This window comes from Pogoniulus pusillus, chromosome 40 (genome assembly GCF_015220805.1).
Source record: "Pogoniulus pusillus isolate bPogPus1 chromosome 40, bPogPus1.pri, whole genome shotgun sequence".
In the NCBI taxonomy this organism is placed as follows: domain Eukaryota; kingdom Metazoa; phylum Chordata; class Aves; order Piciformes; family Lybiidae; genus Pogoniulus; species Pogoniulus pusillus.
Window position 1 is genome coordinate 2,574,590 of NC_087303.1, and position 17,683 is coordinate 2,592,272.

The 17,683-nt window shown below is 60.7% G+C and overlaps 1 protein-coding gene across 2 annotated transcripts; it reads right to left on the reverse strand.

Annotated features, from left to right (window-relative positions):
* Positions 1–4,054: 4,054 nt before the first annotated feature.
* Positions 4,055–15,180, reverse strand: NEUROD2 (neuronal differentiation 2). 2 transcript variants are annotated; one of them, XR_010308877.1, is made up of 2 exons: positions 14,905–15,180; positions 4,055–4,210 (listed from the first exon to the last, which is right to left on the reverse strand). XR_010308877.1 is itself a non-coding variant. In XM_064174544.1 (2 exons), exon 2 carries the CDS (start codon positions 13,657–13,659, stop codon positions 12,586–12,588), a length of 1,074 nt encoding a protein of 357 aa, XP_064030614.1. In that variant the 5' UTR covers positions 13,660–13,664; positions 14,905–15,180; the 3' UTR covers positions 11,733–12,585. The 2 variants fall into 2 exon arrangements, 1 of the variants encoding a protein (XP_064030614.1); XM_064174544.1 differs by lacking the exon at positions 4,055–4,210 and adding an exon at positions 11,733–13,664.
* Between the last annotated feature and the right edge of the window lie 2,503 nt (positions 15,181–17,683).

Genomic DNA, 17,683 nt, shown 5'->3' on the forward strand with positions numbered 1-17,683 from the left:
TTGCCAAGTGATGGTTCCAGCCCAGGAGGGGTTCCAGGTCCCACAGCCGTCAGCAGCTGGGTGGTGGAGGGATGGGTGGGTGAGCAGGGGGGGCACCAGCTGGGCAGCTGGCTGGGCAGCGACAGACACACAGGCAGGAGGATGGGCAGGCAGGTGACATGCAGGGTGGTGGGCGAGTGGGTGGCTGTACAGGCAGACGGGGGGGGGGGGGGGGGGACGACACAGACGGGCATAAAGGCAGGGACCTCTCCTCAGCAGGGAGCCACCAGAACTGCCCCGTGAGGGGATTCTGTCCCTGTGTCCTCCACTCCAGGGGGGGGCAGGCTCTGCTTTGGCCCCTCTGTGTCACCCACCGGCTGGGGTGGGCACCGAGGGACTGGGCACCCTCTGGGGGAACAGAGCCACGACCCTGGGGGGCAGGACTGGCACCGAGCTGGTGAGTCCCCAGCAGCAGGTGACCCATCACGGGATGGCCACCAGGGACCACTCTGCTCCCAGGGATGAGGGACAGAGCTCAGCCAATCCCCATCCAATACTCATCCTCTCAGCCAATCCCCTGCCAGGGCTTCTGCTGCTGACCAATCGCAGCCTTCCCTGCCCCTGGCCCCACCCACTCTGTCTATATAACCCCGGACTGGGGCCTCTTGTGTCCCGTCCCCCCCCCCCCCACGGGATGGGGCTGGTAGGGACAGTGAGGATGGTGAAGGCAGTGAGGGTGATGAGGCCGAAGGGGGTGCTGGAGCTGATGGTGGCCATGAGGTACCCTGGGTCCCTCTGGGTCCCTGCCTGCCCTGTGCCTCTCTGTGTCCCCCGCTGTGGCAGCAGGTGGAGGGGGACAGAATCTCACCCTGCCTGGCTGGGGATGCCCCAAGCACCCTCAGCTGTGCCCAGCAGGGACCCAGACCAGTGCCACCGTCCCTGGCACTGTGACTCTCTGTGGGGCCACCAAGCTCCTGGGGCACTGCAGTGGGTGAGGAGAGTCACCAGCATTCACTGGGGTGGGGGGACACAGGAGATGGGGACACCTCCTCACCTTGGCTGTGAGGTGCCAGCAGTCCCCCCGGGAGGACCCACCTGTCCCACTGACCCCCCACCCAAGACGGGCACAAGCTGAGCCCTTCCCCAGGGAGCAGTGGGGAAACTGAGGCATGGGGCACCTGGGCAGGGGTTGGGGGTCAAAGCCACCCCCTGCACTTTTGTCCCTCAGAATGTCCCTTTTGTCCCCACAGACTGCTCCACGGGGACGAAATGCCTCAGACGAGTACAAAACAATGGAGGGAGGGGGGAGGAGGTCCTGGGGTGAAGGTTAGGTGAAAGTCATGGGTGAGGAGGAGGAGGAGGAGCAGGAGGAGGAAGAAGAAGAGGAGAAAGAGGAGCAGGAGGAAGAAGAAGAGGAAAAGGAGGAGAAGAAGAAGAGGAAAAGGAGGAGGAAGAAGAAGAGGAGAAAGAGGAGCAGGAGGAAGAAGAGAGGAGAAGGAGGAGCAGGAGGAGGAAGAAGAAGAGGAGAAAGAGGAGCAGGAGGAGGAAGAAGAGGAGAAAGAGGAGCAGGAGGAAGAAGAAGAGGAAAAGGAGGAGGAAGAAGAAGAGGAGAAAGAGGAGCAGGAGGAAGAAGAGGAGAAGGAAGAGGAAGAAGAAGAGGAGAAGGAGGAGCAGGAGGAGGAAGAAGAAGAGGAGAAAGAGGAGCAGGAGGAAGAAGAAGAGGAGAAGGAGGAGGAAGAAGACGAGGCTGACGAGACGAAGAGGAGGCTGCCGCTGAGAGGAGGGCGATGCCACTCACGATGCCAGCTGCACCCAAGGCTCAGACAAACAACGGGCGCGGCCCCGAAAGGCACAGCCCCGCGGGCAGGCGGTGCCAAGATGCCAGCAGTAAAGTGGTTAACGGGGCTCCAGCGGCGGAGCAGGAGCCGGAGCTCGGCTTTTGGGTCCCTTCCAAAGGAGTTAATGTCCCAGGGTATGATGGATCGGATGTCAGCTGCGATCCCAAACCCTGCCAAGATGGATGGCATCGTTTGCCCCTCGCCCGCTTTGGGCAGCATTAAGAAACCATTAAGGAGCTCCTCGGATTTTGGCAACTTTCGTGCGCTGAGAGAGGCAACAACAACAGCAGCAACAACCGCACCAAAAAGCAAAGCAATGAAGGGAACAACCCCCCCGAAAATGCCAAACGCCAGCTCCAGGATCCCTCTGGAGGGAGGATGCAAGGGATAGCCCCACCCCCTCCTCCAGCTTGGGTCCTGCCCGGCTGGCAGTGCCAGTGTTATGCCCCTGGTTCTGGCATGGGGGATTCTACTCCCAGAATAGAAGCAAGGATGGAAGTAACCCCCCCAAGTCCTGCCCAGCTCTGCCCAGATCCTACTCAGCTCTAGTCATGGTGCTGGGGCCAGTGCCAGTGTCATGCCCATGCCTCTGGCATGGAGGATTCTCTTCCCCCTGCAGCATGGCAGTGAGGTGCCATCTTTGCCCCCCCCCCAAAATAGAAGCAAGGATGGAAGTAACCCCCCCAGGTCCTGCCCAGCTCTGCCTAGATCCTACTCAGCTCTAGTCATGGTGCTGGGGCCAGTGCCAGTGTCATGCCCACGCCTCTGGCATGGGGGATTCTCTTCCCACTGCAGCGTGACAATGAGGTGCCATCCTTGCCCCCTCAGAATAGCAACAAGAATGGAAATACCCCCCCCACCCCCCCCCCAAATCCTGCCCAGCTCTGCAGTCATGGTGCTGCAATGGATTGTGGCTCTGGTGCTGGTGCCAGTGCTGGTGCCAATGTTATGCCCATGTGTCCATCACGGAGGAATCTCTTCCCACCAAAGCACAGCAGTGGGATGCCCACTTTGCCCCTCAAGACAATGGCAAGGGTGGAAACAACCACCCCCAGATCCTGCTCAGCTCTGCTCACAGTGCTGCTGCCAGTGCTGATGCCAGTGCCAGTATCATACCCATGCCTCTGGCATGGAGGGTTCCCTTCCCGACAGAGCACAGCAGTGGGATGCCCTCTCTGCCCCCCTTGCCCCCCAACGTAAGTGCAAGGATAGAAATAACCCCCCACACCCTGCCCAGCTTCACAACCGCAGCGCTGCCAGTGCCAGTGCTGGTGCCAGTGCCAGTACCAGTGCCATACCCATGGACTCCAACACCAAGAGGAGGCACCGATGGAGAATCCCTCCCCCACCAGAGCACAGCAAGATGCTGTTCGTCCTGCCCGGCCTATGGCACCGAGCCTCGGTGCCAGCCAAAGCCTGGCATCACTCGGTGTGATGAGCTGAGAGGCCTCTGCTGTGGGCACACCGCGGGGTGGCTTTGTGCCGGGGCGGGCAGCGCCAAGCGAGGGCAGCTACGCCGGGGACTAGTCAAGGACAAACCGCACACAAGCTGCTGCTGCCCGTGTGCCCGCAGGCGCGGGGCCGACGTGCCAGCCCAGCCGTGGCCATTACGGCTGCGTGCGCCAGCTGCGACCGCCCGATCCCCCCCCGTCCCTGGGGAGACCACGACAAGGGAAGGGGGGAACCTGGGCACCGTGCCACCGCCCGGGCACGGGGGGCACAGCCACAGCCTCTCCAGCATTGCTCGTCGAGGGGTAGCAGGGGTCAGGCAGGGTGATGGGGAGGGTGAGTTTAAGGGGGGGGGGGGGGGGTGAGGGCAGGGCAGAAGGATTCGCCCTTAGGCTCTGGGGTAACCTTGGCACCGCTGCGGGCAGGGGATGAGCTGGAGGGCAGAGGTGGGCTGCAGATGTCATCCTCCCCCTTCCTCCCCTCCTCTTTGCCCACGGCTTTCGCTGCCGGATCGCCGGATTTTGGGTACCGAGCGGGGTGGAATTAGGATTATTATGGCAGCTGCTCTCAGCCTGATTGGTTTGCGCTGGGAACTTGTTGGATTTGGTGGGATTAGGGCACAATCCGGCCCCTGCCGCCCGGTGCCAACTCGGGAAAGGCTTTAACAGCTCCAAGCGAGCGGGCACCGGAGCTGTGGGATGCTTCCAAAAGCGCTTTTCCTTCTCCCCCTCCCACCTCCTCCCTCCCTCTCCCCCCCCCCTTTCCCAATTACATTTAACCAAAAGAGGGATAATTAAGTCAGATTTAATTAGGAGCGTGCAGAAGGGTCGGGCAAGCCGGGATGCTGCTCGCTGCCACCCTGCCCCCGGCTTGTCTGGGCACGGCGTCTGTCTGTCCTGCTGGCTGCTCGCGGATGGATCCCATCGGCTTCATCCCTGCGGAAGCTGGGTGGAAAAGGGGGGGGGGGGGGGGGAGGGGAGGAGAGGGTCCAGGCTGTAGCAGGGTGATGAGAACCTCCCCACCCACCCCGTGCTGTCCCCCATCCCTCGCTGTGTCCCCTCCAGCCCTGCAGTCCCGAGTGGGTGTTTTTGGGCTCTCTTCCTTCCCTCCGCCCGCTTCGGGGCTGTTGGGATCCACTGGAAGCAGATGGGATCCATCCACGAGGATCAGGCTGCCAAGAGGGAATGGAATCTGAGCCCCCGGTGCCCTCGCTGTCCAGCACAGAGCTCCGGCGTGCCCGGCCGAGCCAGAGCTGCCAAGAGAAATGGGCATATTATGGGATGAACGCGGGCCAAGGCAGGGCTGGGATGCAGCCGCCGTAAATCAGCTTTTAAGTAGCAACAAAATGGACATTTCCCGTCTGAAACGAGGCACCGAGCGGCGGCCGGGAGCCCGCCAGGGGCTGGGGGCATCGGCGCGGGCGTGGGCAGGGGCTTACCCACCTGTCCCGGGCGTCTGGAGGGGCTGCAGTGCCTGGGATGAGGATCACAAGGGAGAGGGGAGAGGGAAAAGGAAGAGGAGAGGGAGAGGAGAGGGAGAGGAGAGGGAGAGGAGAGGGAGAGGAGAGGGAGAGGAGAGGGAGAGGAGAGGGAGAGGAGAGGGAGAGGAGAGGGAGAGAAGAGGGAGAGAAGAGAAGAGAAGAGAAGAGAAGAGAAGAGAAGAGAAGAGAAGAGAAGAGAAGAGAAGAGAAGAGAAGAGAAGAGAAGAGAAGAGAAGAGAAGAGAAGAGAAGAGAAGAGAAGAGAGAGAGAAGAGAAGAGAAGAGAAGAGAAGAGAAGAGAAGAGAAGAGAAGAGAAGAGAAGAGAAGAGAAGAGAAGAGAAGAGAAGAGAGAAGAGAGAAGAGAGAAGAGAGAAGAGAGAAGAGAGAAGAGAGTGAAGAGAAGAGAAGAGAAGAGAAGAGAAGATAAGAGAAGAGAAGAGAAGAGAAGAGAAGAGAGAAGAGAGAAGAGAGAAGAGAGAAGAGAGAAGAGAGAAGAGAGAAGAGAGAAGAGAAGAGAAGAGAAGAGAAGAGAAGAGAAGAGAAGAGAAGAGAAGAGAAGAGAAGAGAAGAGAGAAGAGAGAGAAGAGAAGAGAGAAGAGAAGAGAAGAGAAGAGAAGAGAAGAGAAGAGAAGAGAAGAGAAGAGAAGAGAAGAGAAGAGAAGAGAAGAGAAGAGAAGAGAAGAGAGAAGAGAGAAGAGAGAAGAGAGAAGAGAGAAGAGAGAAGAGAGAAGAGAGAAGAGAGAAGAGAGAAGAGAGAAGAGAGAAGAGAGAAGAGAGAAGAGAGAAGAGAGAAGAGAGAAGAGAGAAGAGAGAAGAGAGAAGAGAAGAGAAGAGAAGAGAAGAGAAGAGAAGAGAAGAGAAGAGAAGAGAAGAGAAGAGAAGAGAAGAGAAGAGAAGAGAAGAGAAGAGAAGCTTGGCTTTGAGGGGTGCTCAGGTGGGCACCACCTGCTCTCTGCAGCTCCTGGCCAGGGCCAGCCCAGCGTCTGCTGGATCCAGCCCCCACCCCCAAGCTGCCTCTCGCTTGGGTTTTGCCCCTTTCCTCCCCCTTGGGGATGGGCAGGGGCTTCCCTTTCCACAGGGATGAGGCTGGAGACCCCCGGGCTCGTCAGCAGAGCCCTGGCTGTCCAAGCGCCCTTGGCCCTGGGTGATCCCTTCCCTCGGGTACCATCTGAACCCCCCTTTATTGCTTTACCCTCTCCCAGCCCCTCCATGCAGTCTCCCCAGAGCTGGCCGTGCCCCACACCAACGTGGGTGCCTCTCCTCAAGCCCTTGGCATCTCCCACCGCCACGGTCCCACTCCCACTACGCCTCTGGTGGGGACGGAGGCAGAGGTCGGAGCTGAGCCGCACACTGGCAGCGGGGCTGGGAAGTGGGGGGGATCCGACCCTAGCGAGGGCTGGGGGGGCTGCAGCGTGTCAGCTCCTCACAAGGCTGCTACTGGCAGGGGCATGATGGGGACGTAAGTGGGACACGATGTAAGTCAGGACAGTCCCCGGCGTGGGGGTAGGGGTGCACAAACCCCACTCCTGCCTCACACGTGCGTGTACCCGGGTGGGGGGGACCAGCTGGGCCAAACTCCCACTCCAAAAGCACCCTGCAGCTCCCGGGGCAGGGTCGGACCAGTCTGGACGGTGTTGGAGGGGGGGGATGGGGGTGAGGGTGCAGGCTCCCCCAGGCTGGGCTGCAGACAGGGAGGGGGGTGGGATGTCGGTGCTGGCCCCCCGGGCTGGGCTGCAGGCGGTGCCGCATTCCGGAGAACCGGCATTTGCTGGCGGCCGGTGCCAGCAGGCGTTGGCAGGTTTGGAGCTTCGCAGCGATTCCAGGCACAGATGTCCTTGTTTTAACTCCTCTGCGATGGAGCCTGGCAGCCCGGGGGAGGGGGTGAGAAAAGGAGGGGAGGGGGGCGTCTCGTCAGCCCCCGGTGCGGCGGGGACCTCTGCCAGCCCGCCTCGCCCCGGTTACAGCTCTAGGGGACAGCGAAGACCTTTTCCTATCCCCACGGTCATCATCCCGGTGTCCTTATCGCACAGCACCGGGGCCAGGGAGGGGGAGGAAAAGGGGGAGCGGAACACACATCCCCACATGCATCCTCCTGAACCCCCCAACCTTCGACTTTTAAACCCCTCGAAAGACGCCACCAGACTCCTCTGGGGGTAACGGGGCCGATTCCGTAGCTCGATGAGGAGCCGGCGCCGGGAGGCTCCGGTTTTTAGCTCCGGTTTTTACGGTGGCTGAGATTTTGGCAGGGATCTGGCGTTAATTTCGCTGCCCGTATCCAGCCCGCGCCGGGTAATAACGAACAGATGCCGTGAAATTTAAACTGAAGCAATGACTCCTCCTCCCCCCCCCCCGCCACCTCCCCACGGCTGGCACTCGCCGGGTGGCAGCGGCGACCCGGAGCTGGCGCTCGCCCCGAGCCCTCCCGCCGTTCTCAGACGGGTCGAAGGCGCTGGGAGCACTGGGGGGGGCACTGGGAGTACCTGGGGTGGGAGAGTGGGGAGCAGCAGCCCCCTCCACCCCCTTACTTCATTCTGCCCCTTAAATCGGGGGGGGTTGAACCTGAGCCAGCTGCCACACAGAGGTCCTCTCGTTGCTGGCCTCACCTCGGTCCCCTCAGACCGAGCCGTGCTGGTGTCCCGGTAACACCCCCACATAAATTCCCCCCAACACCGGGGGTGACTTTGATCCCACGATCACGCAAAACCTTCTCAGAGCCCCGTGGGTCGCCGCTGTTAAGCAGTTCCCCACCTGCCATCCCGAAAGCCACTGAACGGGCATCAGGACCGGGCACCGCAGCCTTGTACAAGAACCGGACACTGAAGCCTTGCACCGGGACCGGGCATTCTAGGCACGCACCGGCGCTCTGTGCCGGGCTGTGCACCGGAGCTTTGCAACGAAACCGTGCACCGGGACCGTGCAGCAAAACCTTCCACCGGAGCTTTGCACCGGAGGTTTTCTCCAGAGCTTCGAACCGAGGCCATGCACCGAGTGAGAGGCCGCATTGCGGGGCCGGTCGGGGCCGGAGCAGCGGGGCGGGTTCCCGCATCCCTTCGCTTCGGCGGGGCCGAGGAAACAAAAATCTCGCGAATGAAACGGAAAAGAGAAGCCCCGCACCCGGGACCGACACTCTCCGACGCTACCGGGCCCGGGCCCTTCCCGGGAGCAGATGTCGGGGGCCCCCCGCAGCCCCCAGTTCCCCTGCCGTCGGCTTGGGCATCCGCTGCGGTCCCAATGCCGGTTGCGGGGTGACGGTCGAAAGGCATCGCCCGCACCCGGCCCCGCCGAGCCACTTCCCGGGTCCTCTCCGGGGCTTTTTCCCCGGAGAAACGAGGCCCTTCCCGGGAGGGTGCTCGGGCTGAAGCCGTCGGAAGAGCCTTCGCTCCTCTCCGGGAGAGGCGAGTGCCGGGGACTGGACCAGGGGTGCTCGGGGAGAGCTTTGGAGGCTGCTCCCCTCCCGGTCCCAGTTCCCCGACGCCCATTTCCCCGAGCCGGGCCCGGCACGTCGAGGCCGCTCTGCAGTCGTTCCCCTTTTCCAGCCCCGGCGGCCCCGGGCCCGGCCTGCCCCCAGACCTGCCCAGATTTCCCCCAAAACCCGCGGAGCCTTGGGGCGGGGGTGCCCCCGGCCTCTCCCGGGAGGAAAGCAGAGGGTTCGTCCTTGGGGTGCTACCCCGGTACACGTCGATACCCGTGGGCAAGCGACTCCCGCCATTCCCGGGGGCAGCAACACCACACAACCGGGAGTCCGGTGCCCGACGATGCCCAGGATCCGAGGCGGCCGGGCAGTGATGAGCCCCGATGGCGGGGACGATCGGTAGACCGATGCCCGTTCGCCAGATAAGGCGGAGGAGCTCTGGAGCCTATTCAGCACCGTCGCGGCGGACAGCTCTGCACCGGGCACCGGGCACCGAGCACCGGGACCGGGCACCGCTACGGGGCTTAGGGGATTCACAGGGCACTGGCACTGTAAATCGACAATGGCGTGGGCACCGGGACGGGGCGCCGCGCCAAGACTCCCGGGGCACCATCGGGCGCTGGCACCGGGAATCGACACTGGCAGCAAACACCTCACCGACACTGCCGGAGCTCCAACGGGCACTGGCACTGGGCACCACACCGGCCGCCGACCGTGTACCGAGGCCAGCAACCTGTCCTTGGCCACCGCGCACCTTCGCCGAGGCCACTGGCACCTCGGACCCGTGCCAGCTCTGAGCACGGATTTCCCGGGGGACCGGAGCTGTGCCACGGCTGCGGCTCTCCCGTTAACGGCAGATCCGGGACCGAGCCGGGCCGCTGCCCTGGTGCCTTTATTGGCGGGGGGGGGGACATACACACGACATACAAGCACACCGCCTCTCCGGTCCCGGGGGGGACACCCGTGGGGCAGAACCGCTTTATATCAGCGCCGCCCCACCGCGGGCCGCGCACTCGGGCGGAGGCACCGGGAGGTAGGGAGACGTACCGGGAAGTACCGCGGTCGACCCCCGGCAGTGGCGGGAGGGTGTCAGTCCTGCGCCCCGGTGCGGAAGGAAAGCGGCGAAGGCGGCGGAGTCAACATTGAATATTTATTAATCGCCGTCGAAGGACGCTCGGTAATTACAGGTTCGCCGCGAATCGCCCCGGCGGCGGCTCGTCACGGCGGGGACCGGGCTGCGAGCGTCCAGCGGGGCCGAAAGGGTGGGGTGGGGGAGCCCCGGGTGGAGAGAAAAGGAAGGGGGAAGGAACTGGGGAAAGGAGCACACCGGTGCATGCAGTTCTCGCCGGGACCCCCCCCCTCCCTCTCCCCCTCACCCCCACCTCGACCCCGGGGACTCCGCTCTCCGCCAAAACAAAAAAACATCCGCGGCGGGAACCGGGGAACGGGAAGAGGGGTCCGGGGTGGGGGGGGGGGGGGAGGGGGGCTCCCGGCGCGGGGGGAGGTGGAAAGAGGAGGGAGAGGGGGAGAGGGAAGGGGGGGTGGGGGGGGGGGGTCTTGCATATCGTTGGCCATAAATATTTATTCATCGAAATGAAACGGAACGGAAACACGAAAGCACTTCTGGTGTCGGACAGGCGGGTCCCCTTTGCTACAACGTTTGTGGGTTTTGTGTTTCTTTCTCTCTCTCTCTCTCTCTTTTTTGTTGCTGTTTTTGTTCGTTCGTTTCTTTTTTTTTTCCCCTTTTTTCCCCCAAAAAACTTTTCCTTTTTTTTTTCTTTTTTTCCCCTTCTTTTTCTTTTTTTTTTTTTCGTTTTAAAAACACTTCTCAGAAATCCTCCTCCTAACTGTTCATCCTCTTCCTCTTCCTCCTCCTCCTCCTCCTCCTCCTCCCTGCTCTCTCTAAATGCTGGTTTCTCAAAGTTGGGGCGGGCACGTTGCAGATAAATAAACAAATAAATAAAAATTAAAATAGTTTAAAAAAAATATTTAAAGTGTAAAAAGAAAAGAAAAAGGAGGAAAAGAAAAGAAAAGAAAAGAAAAGAAAAGAAAAGAAAAGAAAAGAAAAGAAAAGAAAAGAAAAGAAAAGAAAAGAAAAGAAAAGAAAAGAAAAGAAAAGAAAAGAAAAGAAAAGAAAAGAAAAGAAAAGAAAAGAAAAGAAAAGAAAAGAAAAGAAAAGAAAAGAAAAAGGAAGAAAAGCAAAGAAAGGAAAAGAAAAGAAGAATCTAAATTACCGAACGCTCCCTCGGCTCCCGACCGGAGGAACGCGGCAAACCGGAGCCGGGCCGGGCTCAGCCCCGCCAACCTCCCCCCCCCCACCCCCTCCCTTGTTCCCCTGCCCCGTACCACAACCCCACACCCCCTGAATCCCGCTTTGCATAAAGCCCGGCTCCGGTTCTACCGGTGCGGGAGAACCTAGGGGAAGGGAAGGGGTTGGGGGGGGGGGAGAGAGAGGAGGGGGCTCCGCGGGGGCGGGGGAGGGGGGGGGAAGTTTAGTAATTTTTTTTCCTTTTTTTTCCTCTTTTTTCCTTTTTTTTTTTTTGCTAGTTTTTTTTGTTGTTGTTTGTTCGTTTGTTTTTGTTTTGTTTTGTTTTGTTTCGTTCTGTTTTGTTTTTCCGTTTCAAGTTTTTGCAGACAGGTAAAAAACGTCCTGACACACACGCTGCGAGAGGAGCTCCCGGGGTAGGGAGCGGGGCCTGGGGGGCCCCCCCAAAGCAAAGTGCATCTCTGAGCGTCCGCCGGGCCGGGCCCGCTTGCATAGATAGAAAATGTGGGTTCCTCCCTTCGCCTCTTTATTGCTTCGGAAAGTTTCGCTCCGCGGCTCTCCGCGGGCTCCTCTCGCCCCAACGGGGCCGGGGCAGCGGGTGTCCAATGCCGGGGTTGGAGGTGGGGGGGGGGGGGGGAGGGGGGTTTAGGGGTGCGGGGGTAAAGAGGAGGCTTGGAGGGGTGCGGGGTGGGTAGGGTGGTGAAAGGGAAGAAAAGGCTCCAAATGGGGTGGGGAGGAAGGGAAGGAGGAAAAAAAAAAATGTATGAAAAAGAGATTAAAAAAATGGAATCGAAACGAATTCGAGAGGCAAAGGCTCGGCTTGAGCCAGTGGGATGGGCTCGGGGCGGGGGCAGCTTCAATAATAATAGCAGTAATAATAATAATGATAGCAATAATAGTAGTAGTAGTAATAATGTAGAAGAAGAAGGGAAGGAGAAGAAAAGAAAATGAGAAGAAACAGGGGGAAAAAAGAATGGAAAAAAGAATAAAATGAAAAAGAAAAGGAAAAAGGAAAGGAAGAAGAAAAGGAAGAAGAAAAGGAAGAAGAAAAGGAAGAAGAAAAGGAAGAAGAAAAGGAAGACGAAAAGAAGAAAAAAGGGGGAAAGAAGGGAAAAGAAGGGGAAAAAAGGACGAAATGGGAAGAAAATGAGGAAGAAAAGGAAGAAGAAAAAAAAAGAATAAAAGAAGGGGAAAAGAATAAAAGAAAAAGAAAAAGGAGAAGAAAAGGAAGAAGGAAAAAAGAAGGAAAAATAACAAAATAAAAAGAAAAGGAGGAAGAAAAGAAAAAATAAGGGAAAAGAAGGGGGAAAAGAACACAATTAAAAGAAAAGGGAGAAGAAAAGGAAGGAAAAAAGAAGAAAAAAGAAGGGAAAAAATAACAAAATAAAAAGAAAAGGGGGCAGAAAGAGTAAAAAGAAGGAAAAAAAGGAGCAAAATAAAAAGAAAAGGGAAAAAAGAAAAAAGAAGGGGAAAAAAGGAAAAAAACAAAATAAAAAGACGAGGAAGAAGAAAAGAAGGAAAAAGAAGGGGGGAAGGAAAAAAATGGAAAAGGAAGAAGAAAAATAATAAAAGAAGGAAAAAAGAAAAGAAAAGGAAGAAGAAAAGAAGAAAAAAAGGAGGGGGCAAAGGGGAAAAAAAGAAAAAGGAGAAAAGGAATAAGAAAAATGAAGGGGAAAAAAATAAGGTTAAAAAAAAAAAGAAGGAAAGAAGAAGAAAGCCAGAAAAAGCAGTAAGAGTGGCAATAAATTATTACCTAAATTATTAATAATAACGATCGTATCAAAAAAAGTAGCTAAATAAATAAGAACCTGCGATAAATGAACTACCAAACGACGACAAATGAGCGAACTAACTCCTCATAATCATCAGAATTTAAGGAAAAGGGGAAATCCTCCCAAAAAAGCACTTTGTCCCCACGGGGCGCAGGGACCCGCCGCCGGGGCCGGGTCCCCATATTGCACCAAAGCCCACGGCGGAGCCCTCGGGGGCCGGTCCGCGGGTGTGTGTTTGTGTGTGTGTGTGTGTCCCCATCCCGTGTGTGTGTGTTCCCCCCCTCCCCCCCATCTCCCCGCGCCTCGGGGATGGGTCGTGGGGGGGGGGAAGGGAGGGGAAGTGTTCAGGGGTGGGGGTGGTGATGATGGGATGAGGAGGAGGGGGGGGGTCAGTTGTGGAAGAAGGCGTTGAGCTCCTCGTACATAGGGCCCCGCTCATGCGGGAGGTGCATGTCGTAGGGGAAGATGTTCTCGGAGTGGACCCCCCCGCGTACCCCCGCCGAACCGAAGACCAGGTTGTGGCCGGTGGGGCGGGAACCGGGCAGCGCCGAGTAGTGCATAGAGTAGTGGTAGCTTTTGTCGTGGTCGGGGGAAGAAGAGTCCTGCTTGAGGGAGAAGTTGCCGTTGATGCAGAGAGGGGGGCTGAGCCCCCCGTCGTACTCCGAGCTGTTGTAATCGGGGGAGGCGTTGCCGTAGATGCTCTCGTAGGCGGACGAGCAGTAGCTGTGTGTCCTCAACCCGTGGGCACCGGGCCCGGCGGCGGGTGGGCACTGCGCCGCGGCCAGCCGCGAGCAGGGGTACGGGTAAGGGTGAACGGCGAAGGAAGCGTTGGGACCGTGAAAGCGGCCCCCTTCTTGGCCTTGCTCCGTGAGGAAATTGCGGGAGTTGAGCTGGAGGCAGCCGGCCACCAGGTTGGTGGTGGGCTGGGAGAGCCCCTTGCACAGAGTCTGCACGTAGGAGACCAGGTCGGGTCGTTTGCCCGAGCGTAGGATCTCGGAGAGAGCCCAGATGTAGTTCTTGGCCAAGCGAAGGGTCTCGATTTTGGAGAGCTTTTGGGTTTTGGAGTAACAAGGAACCACTTTGCGCAGGTTGTCCAGGGCCGCGTTCAGATCGTGCATTCGGTTCCGCTCCCGGGCGTTCGCCTTCTGCCGCCGCAGCTTGGACCGCTCCAGCCGCGCCTTGGTCATCTTGCGTTTTTTGGGACCCCGCTTCTTGGGTCGTTCGCCTTCCGCTTCCTCCAGGCCTTCCTCCTCCTCCTCCTCTTCCTCCTCGTCCCCTCCTAACTCCCCTTCCTCTTTGCTTTCCCCCAGCGACCCCTCGGGCGGTTCCTCGGGGGGAGGGCAGCCCTTCCCTGCCCGTTCTTCCTTCTCGCTCCGCGCATCCTCCTCGCACTCCTCGGCCCAACCGGCGAATTTCGGGACCTCGGGGACCAGGCTGGGCTCGCTGAAAAGTCGCGTCAACATGGTGGCTGCAGCGGGGGGCAAAGAGCCAGGCGTTACCGGCGGCCCCGCCGCCCCCCCCCCCCCCCCCCCCCCTCCAACCCCCTCCCCAGCACCACCCCCGGGGAGCGGCTGCGCGGCTCCGCGGCACCGAGGCCGCCGAAAACGAATTGAGCGAGGAGCCGCCCGCTGCCGCTGCCCGTCCAGGTTGCCCGACTCCGGTGGCACCGGAGCTCCCTCGGGGCGCGGCGATGCCCCCCCGAACCCGACATCCCCCCACTCCAAGGCTTTCCGCTGCCGCTACCGCCCGTGTCCCGCTGCCCAGTCCCGATTTCCTTCCCTGTCTCCCGCTACCGGCCCGGTTGGTGCACCCCGCCTTCTCTCCTCGGTGCCCAGCGGGCCGGGCCCGGTGCCTCCGGCCGCTCTTTGACGCCTCCAACTTTTCCCCGCCGTGGGCAAGAAGCGGCCCTGACCGCGGCTCTGCCACCTCCGTCCCGGGGCCGGAGGGACCGAGGCGCGGCCGCCCCCCCACCGCCGTACCCCCTTCGGCTCCGGTCATCCCTTTCCAGGCCCCCACTTCCCCACCCCGGGGCTTCGTTCCCCCAGCCGCCGGCGAATGGCCCATAAAATGCGGCGGCATCGAACGGCGGCGCGGCGGGGAGCGACGGGGGGCGGCGGGGGCGGCCGCGGCAGGGGACCCCTCCGAGGGAACGTGGGGTTGTCGGGCGGCGGCGCTACCGGGGTCACCCCCCGGGCCGGGCGGTGCCGATGGGACCGGGGCGGGAGGCACCGCCCGGGGCGGAGACCGAGGGCGCTGGGGGGGAGCGGAGAGGCGACTCCGCCGGGTCAGGGTCCCCGGGGGCGGCGGCGCGGCGGCTCCGCGTTGATTTCGTTGATGCCGCTCGGCCGGTGCTGCCCGCTCCGTCCCACCGAGACCGCGCAGCCTTGGGAGCGCGCCCAGCCGGGGAGGTGTCGAGGGGACGAAACCCCCAACACCACCACCGCCACCACCCCCTCCATAACCCCTCAAACCCCCAAGGGAGGGAGGCGGCTGCGAGTGGGGATTAGGGAATCCCCATCGGTGGGGCCGACGGGGAGCGAGAGAACTGAGGGCCAAGGGCAGAAGGAAAGATGGGGTTGGGTGGGTAGGTGGAGGGTGGAAAAAAGGGCGAGACGTGGCGGAGAAACAAAATCAACATGGAAGTTGCCTTTTCTCCATTCAAGTTTCCGCCGCTGCCCTCCCAACCCTCCACTTCTTACATAACTCACCTTCGGGCGGACCGCAGGAATTCCTATTTCATTGTTCCCAGCATCTTCTGGGACTGGGACGTGGCTCCTTGAGGTGCTCCCAGCCTCCTGCAGTCCTCTATCCAAAAGGAGGCGAGAGTGGCATCTCTACCCAGCAAAGGGGGTACCAGCTCTGCTGCCAGTGCCATATGGTTGGCACGTCATGCGCGAGAGCTATCACATGAGAGCTAATGATTGACATGCGCTTGCATTCAGGGAGATTTGTCTCTCTGGGGAAGGAGGACTCGCCATCTGTCACTCTGTACTCCAAAAAAAAAAAAAAAAAAAAAAAAAAGAAAAGGGGAAAAAAAGGAGGAAAAAAAAAAGGGGAAAAAAAAAGGAAAAAAATTTAAAAAAAAAAAAGGGCGGGAAAAAAAGAAGAAGGGGAAAAAAAAAACCCAAACCGAAAAAAAAAAACCCCTTCCAAATCTCCAGCTCTGCCCACACGCCGCAAAAAAACGGGACCCGGGCGAGCTGCAGGCGATGGCGGGGCCGGGGCTGAACAATGGGAGCCACAGCGGCAGGGTGGTGGTGCTGAAGGGAGCTCTGCCATCCCGCCTGGGCCCAGCGTGGCACCGGGGCGAAGCGAGGGAAACGCCGTAGGGACCCTAAAGGCTGGGAGCTGGCATCTGCGGCTCGCTCGCCGCAAAGCACCGCGGCGGTGGTTCGCTGGGGTCGGTCCCCACCCTCGGCTCTTAGCCGAGAGGAGGATGGCAGCGGTGCGGAGGGCTCGGAGAGGGCTGGCAGCTGGGGGGGGGCCCGGGGAGGTGGTGGCGGTGCCCAGTTTGGGTGTATCGGTGCGGGCAGAGGGATGTGGCTGTGGGTGTGGGTAGGGGTGGTAAGTTGTAGGGCTGGGAGTGCCCATGTGGGTGGCACATGGTCCATCCGCTTGCCCGCACCACCCCAAGGCCTTCACTGGCACCCCCGTGGCCACGCAGCTGTACCAGCCTGGCTCTGTGGCCCTGTGGCACAGCGCATTGTGGACAGACACTGCCAGCCCTGGGCACGCTCCCCTGCACCCACACCTCCTGCCCAGCACGCAGGAGGTCCAAGCACCCCACGGCTGAAGGTGCCATGGTGGCAATGGCAGAGGCCTGGCCGTGCTGCGGGTGACATGGGCAAGGCCTTTGTCTGCCAGGCGCTTCCTCACCAGCCGTGGCCCTGTGCCCTGGCCTGGCAGCACTTTGTCACACCCCAGCCTCCAGATCTGTCCCCACCACGGGGCATGTGCAGCCAGGAGCCGCTGCTGCCATTTCCCTTGTTCCCACACGCTGCTGGTGGGCATTGGTGAGCCTGGTGAGCCTCTAACGGGCACGACGTGTCCCTGGCAGCCGGATGCCAGCACCCAGTGCCTCCCTCCTGGCTGCAGCCGCAGGATGTCCCTGGCTCCTGGCTCCTCTCTCTTCCCACAAGCCTGCTGACATGCCCAGGTCAAGGCGGGAGGGGTGGGGGGGGGAACAGGGGGCAAGCAGGGGAAGGGGCAGCAGGTGCCACACAGACACGAGTGGCGTGGCCGTGGAGTGGTCGCGGCGGGGACACGGTGGCAGCAGTGGCCGGGGCCGTGCCCACACGCAAACAAAGGGCTGGCCGTGCCCAGGTCTGTGCCAGCGGCGTCGCCCGCTCCCCCGGTGCAGGTGCCGGGGGCTGGCACGTGACAGAGAGGCCTCCACCGGTGCCGAGCATCGGCGCCCCCCCCCCCCGGCGCGCTCCCGACCCCTCCGACTGTCACTCACGGCTGCGGCCGAGCAGATGGCACCTGGGCTGGAGCCGGCCCGCGGGGAGGCAGGGCCCTCTCCAGCCGTGCCAGTGTCGGTGCCATGCCGGGGCACTGCTTCCCGGCACACCGCAGCCCTCCCTCGCAGCACCGCTCAGCTCCTTCTGGGGTTGCCATCTTCATTTTACAGCCGGGTGCAGGGCGGGCATCACCGTGCCCTGAGAGACCACCCGTGGCACCCTGATGCTGCCCCTTCCTGCCAGCTCTGGGTAAGTCCCCACTCTACTGCCCACAGTTCTCATGCCAAGGCAACACACCCCCCCCAAAAGGTGAGTGCCCACAGCCTGGCTGCACTGCTGATCCTGGGGTGGCAAAGCTGGTGGTGCCCTAGCGCTTGACTCGCAGCCCACTTGAGGGACCCGGAGGTGCTGGAGGGTGAGGAGATGGCACGGCGTGGGCGGGCAGGCTGGCCCGTGTGGGGGGGGGGGGGGACAGGGCACAGCCACGGGCCCCTGGCCCGGTGCTTGGCTGCAGCCTAATTAGCAGCCGGCGAGCGGCAGGGTGGGCGCTGGCGTGAGCCTCATCAGCATGCACAGCGCTTGGAGGGAGAAGAAAGTGGAGACATGAAACGGGGAGAGGAGATGAAAGGGGAGCAAGGAGATGAAAACCCAAACCGCTGCATTGTGCCGGGGCCGGGGCGCTGCCAGGGGCCCTCAGCTGGCCTGTGCCAGGGACACGACCCCGCGGTGCAGCCAGCGGGAGGGTTGCCGGGGCCGCCCCGGTGCTGCGACCTCCACCGTGGCTGGCGGCCGGCGGCACAAGGCAGAGCAGGGAAGGGGCAAGCTCGTACTGGTCTCCAGATGTCCTTGGGAAGGAGAGGATCCAGCATCGTGGCACGGAGGCTGTGCCAGCAGGATCTGGCCCTGGGGAGGAAGATCTCCCCCCGGGGAGCAGGTTCCCAGCCTGGGGAGCAGAATTTCTCCCCGAGGAGAAGGATTTCTCTCCAAGGAGCAGGATCTGGCCCCGGGGAGTAGGATTCCCCCCTGA

Excerpts from the sequence above, each read along its gene's own strand:
- NEUROD2 (XM_064174544.1), bottom strand. The coding sequence starts at position 13,659 with ATGTTGACGCGACTTTTCAGCGAGCCCAGCCTGGTCCCCGAGGTCCCG.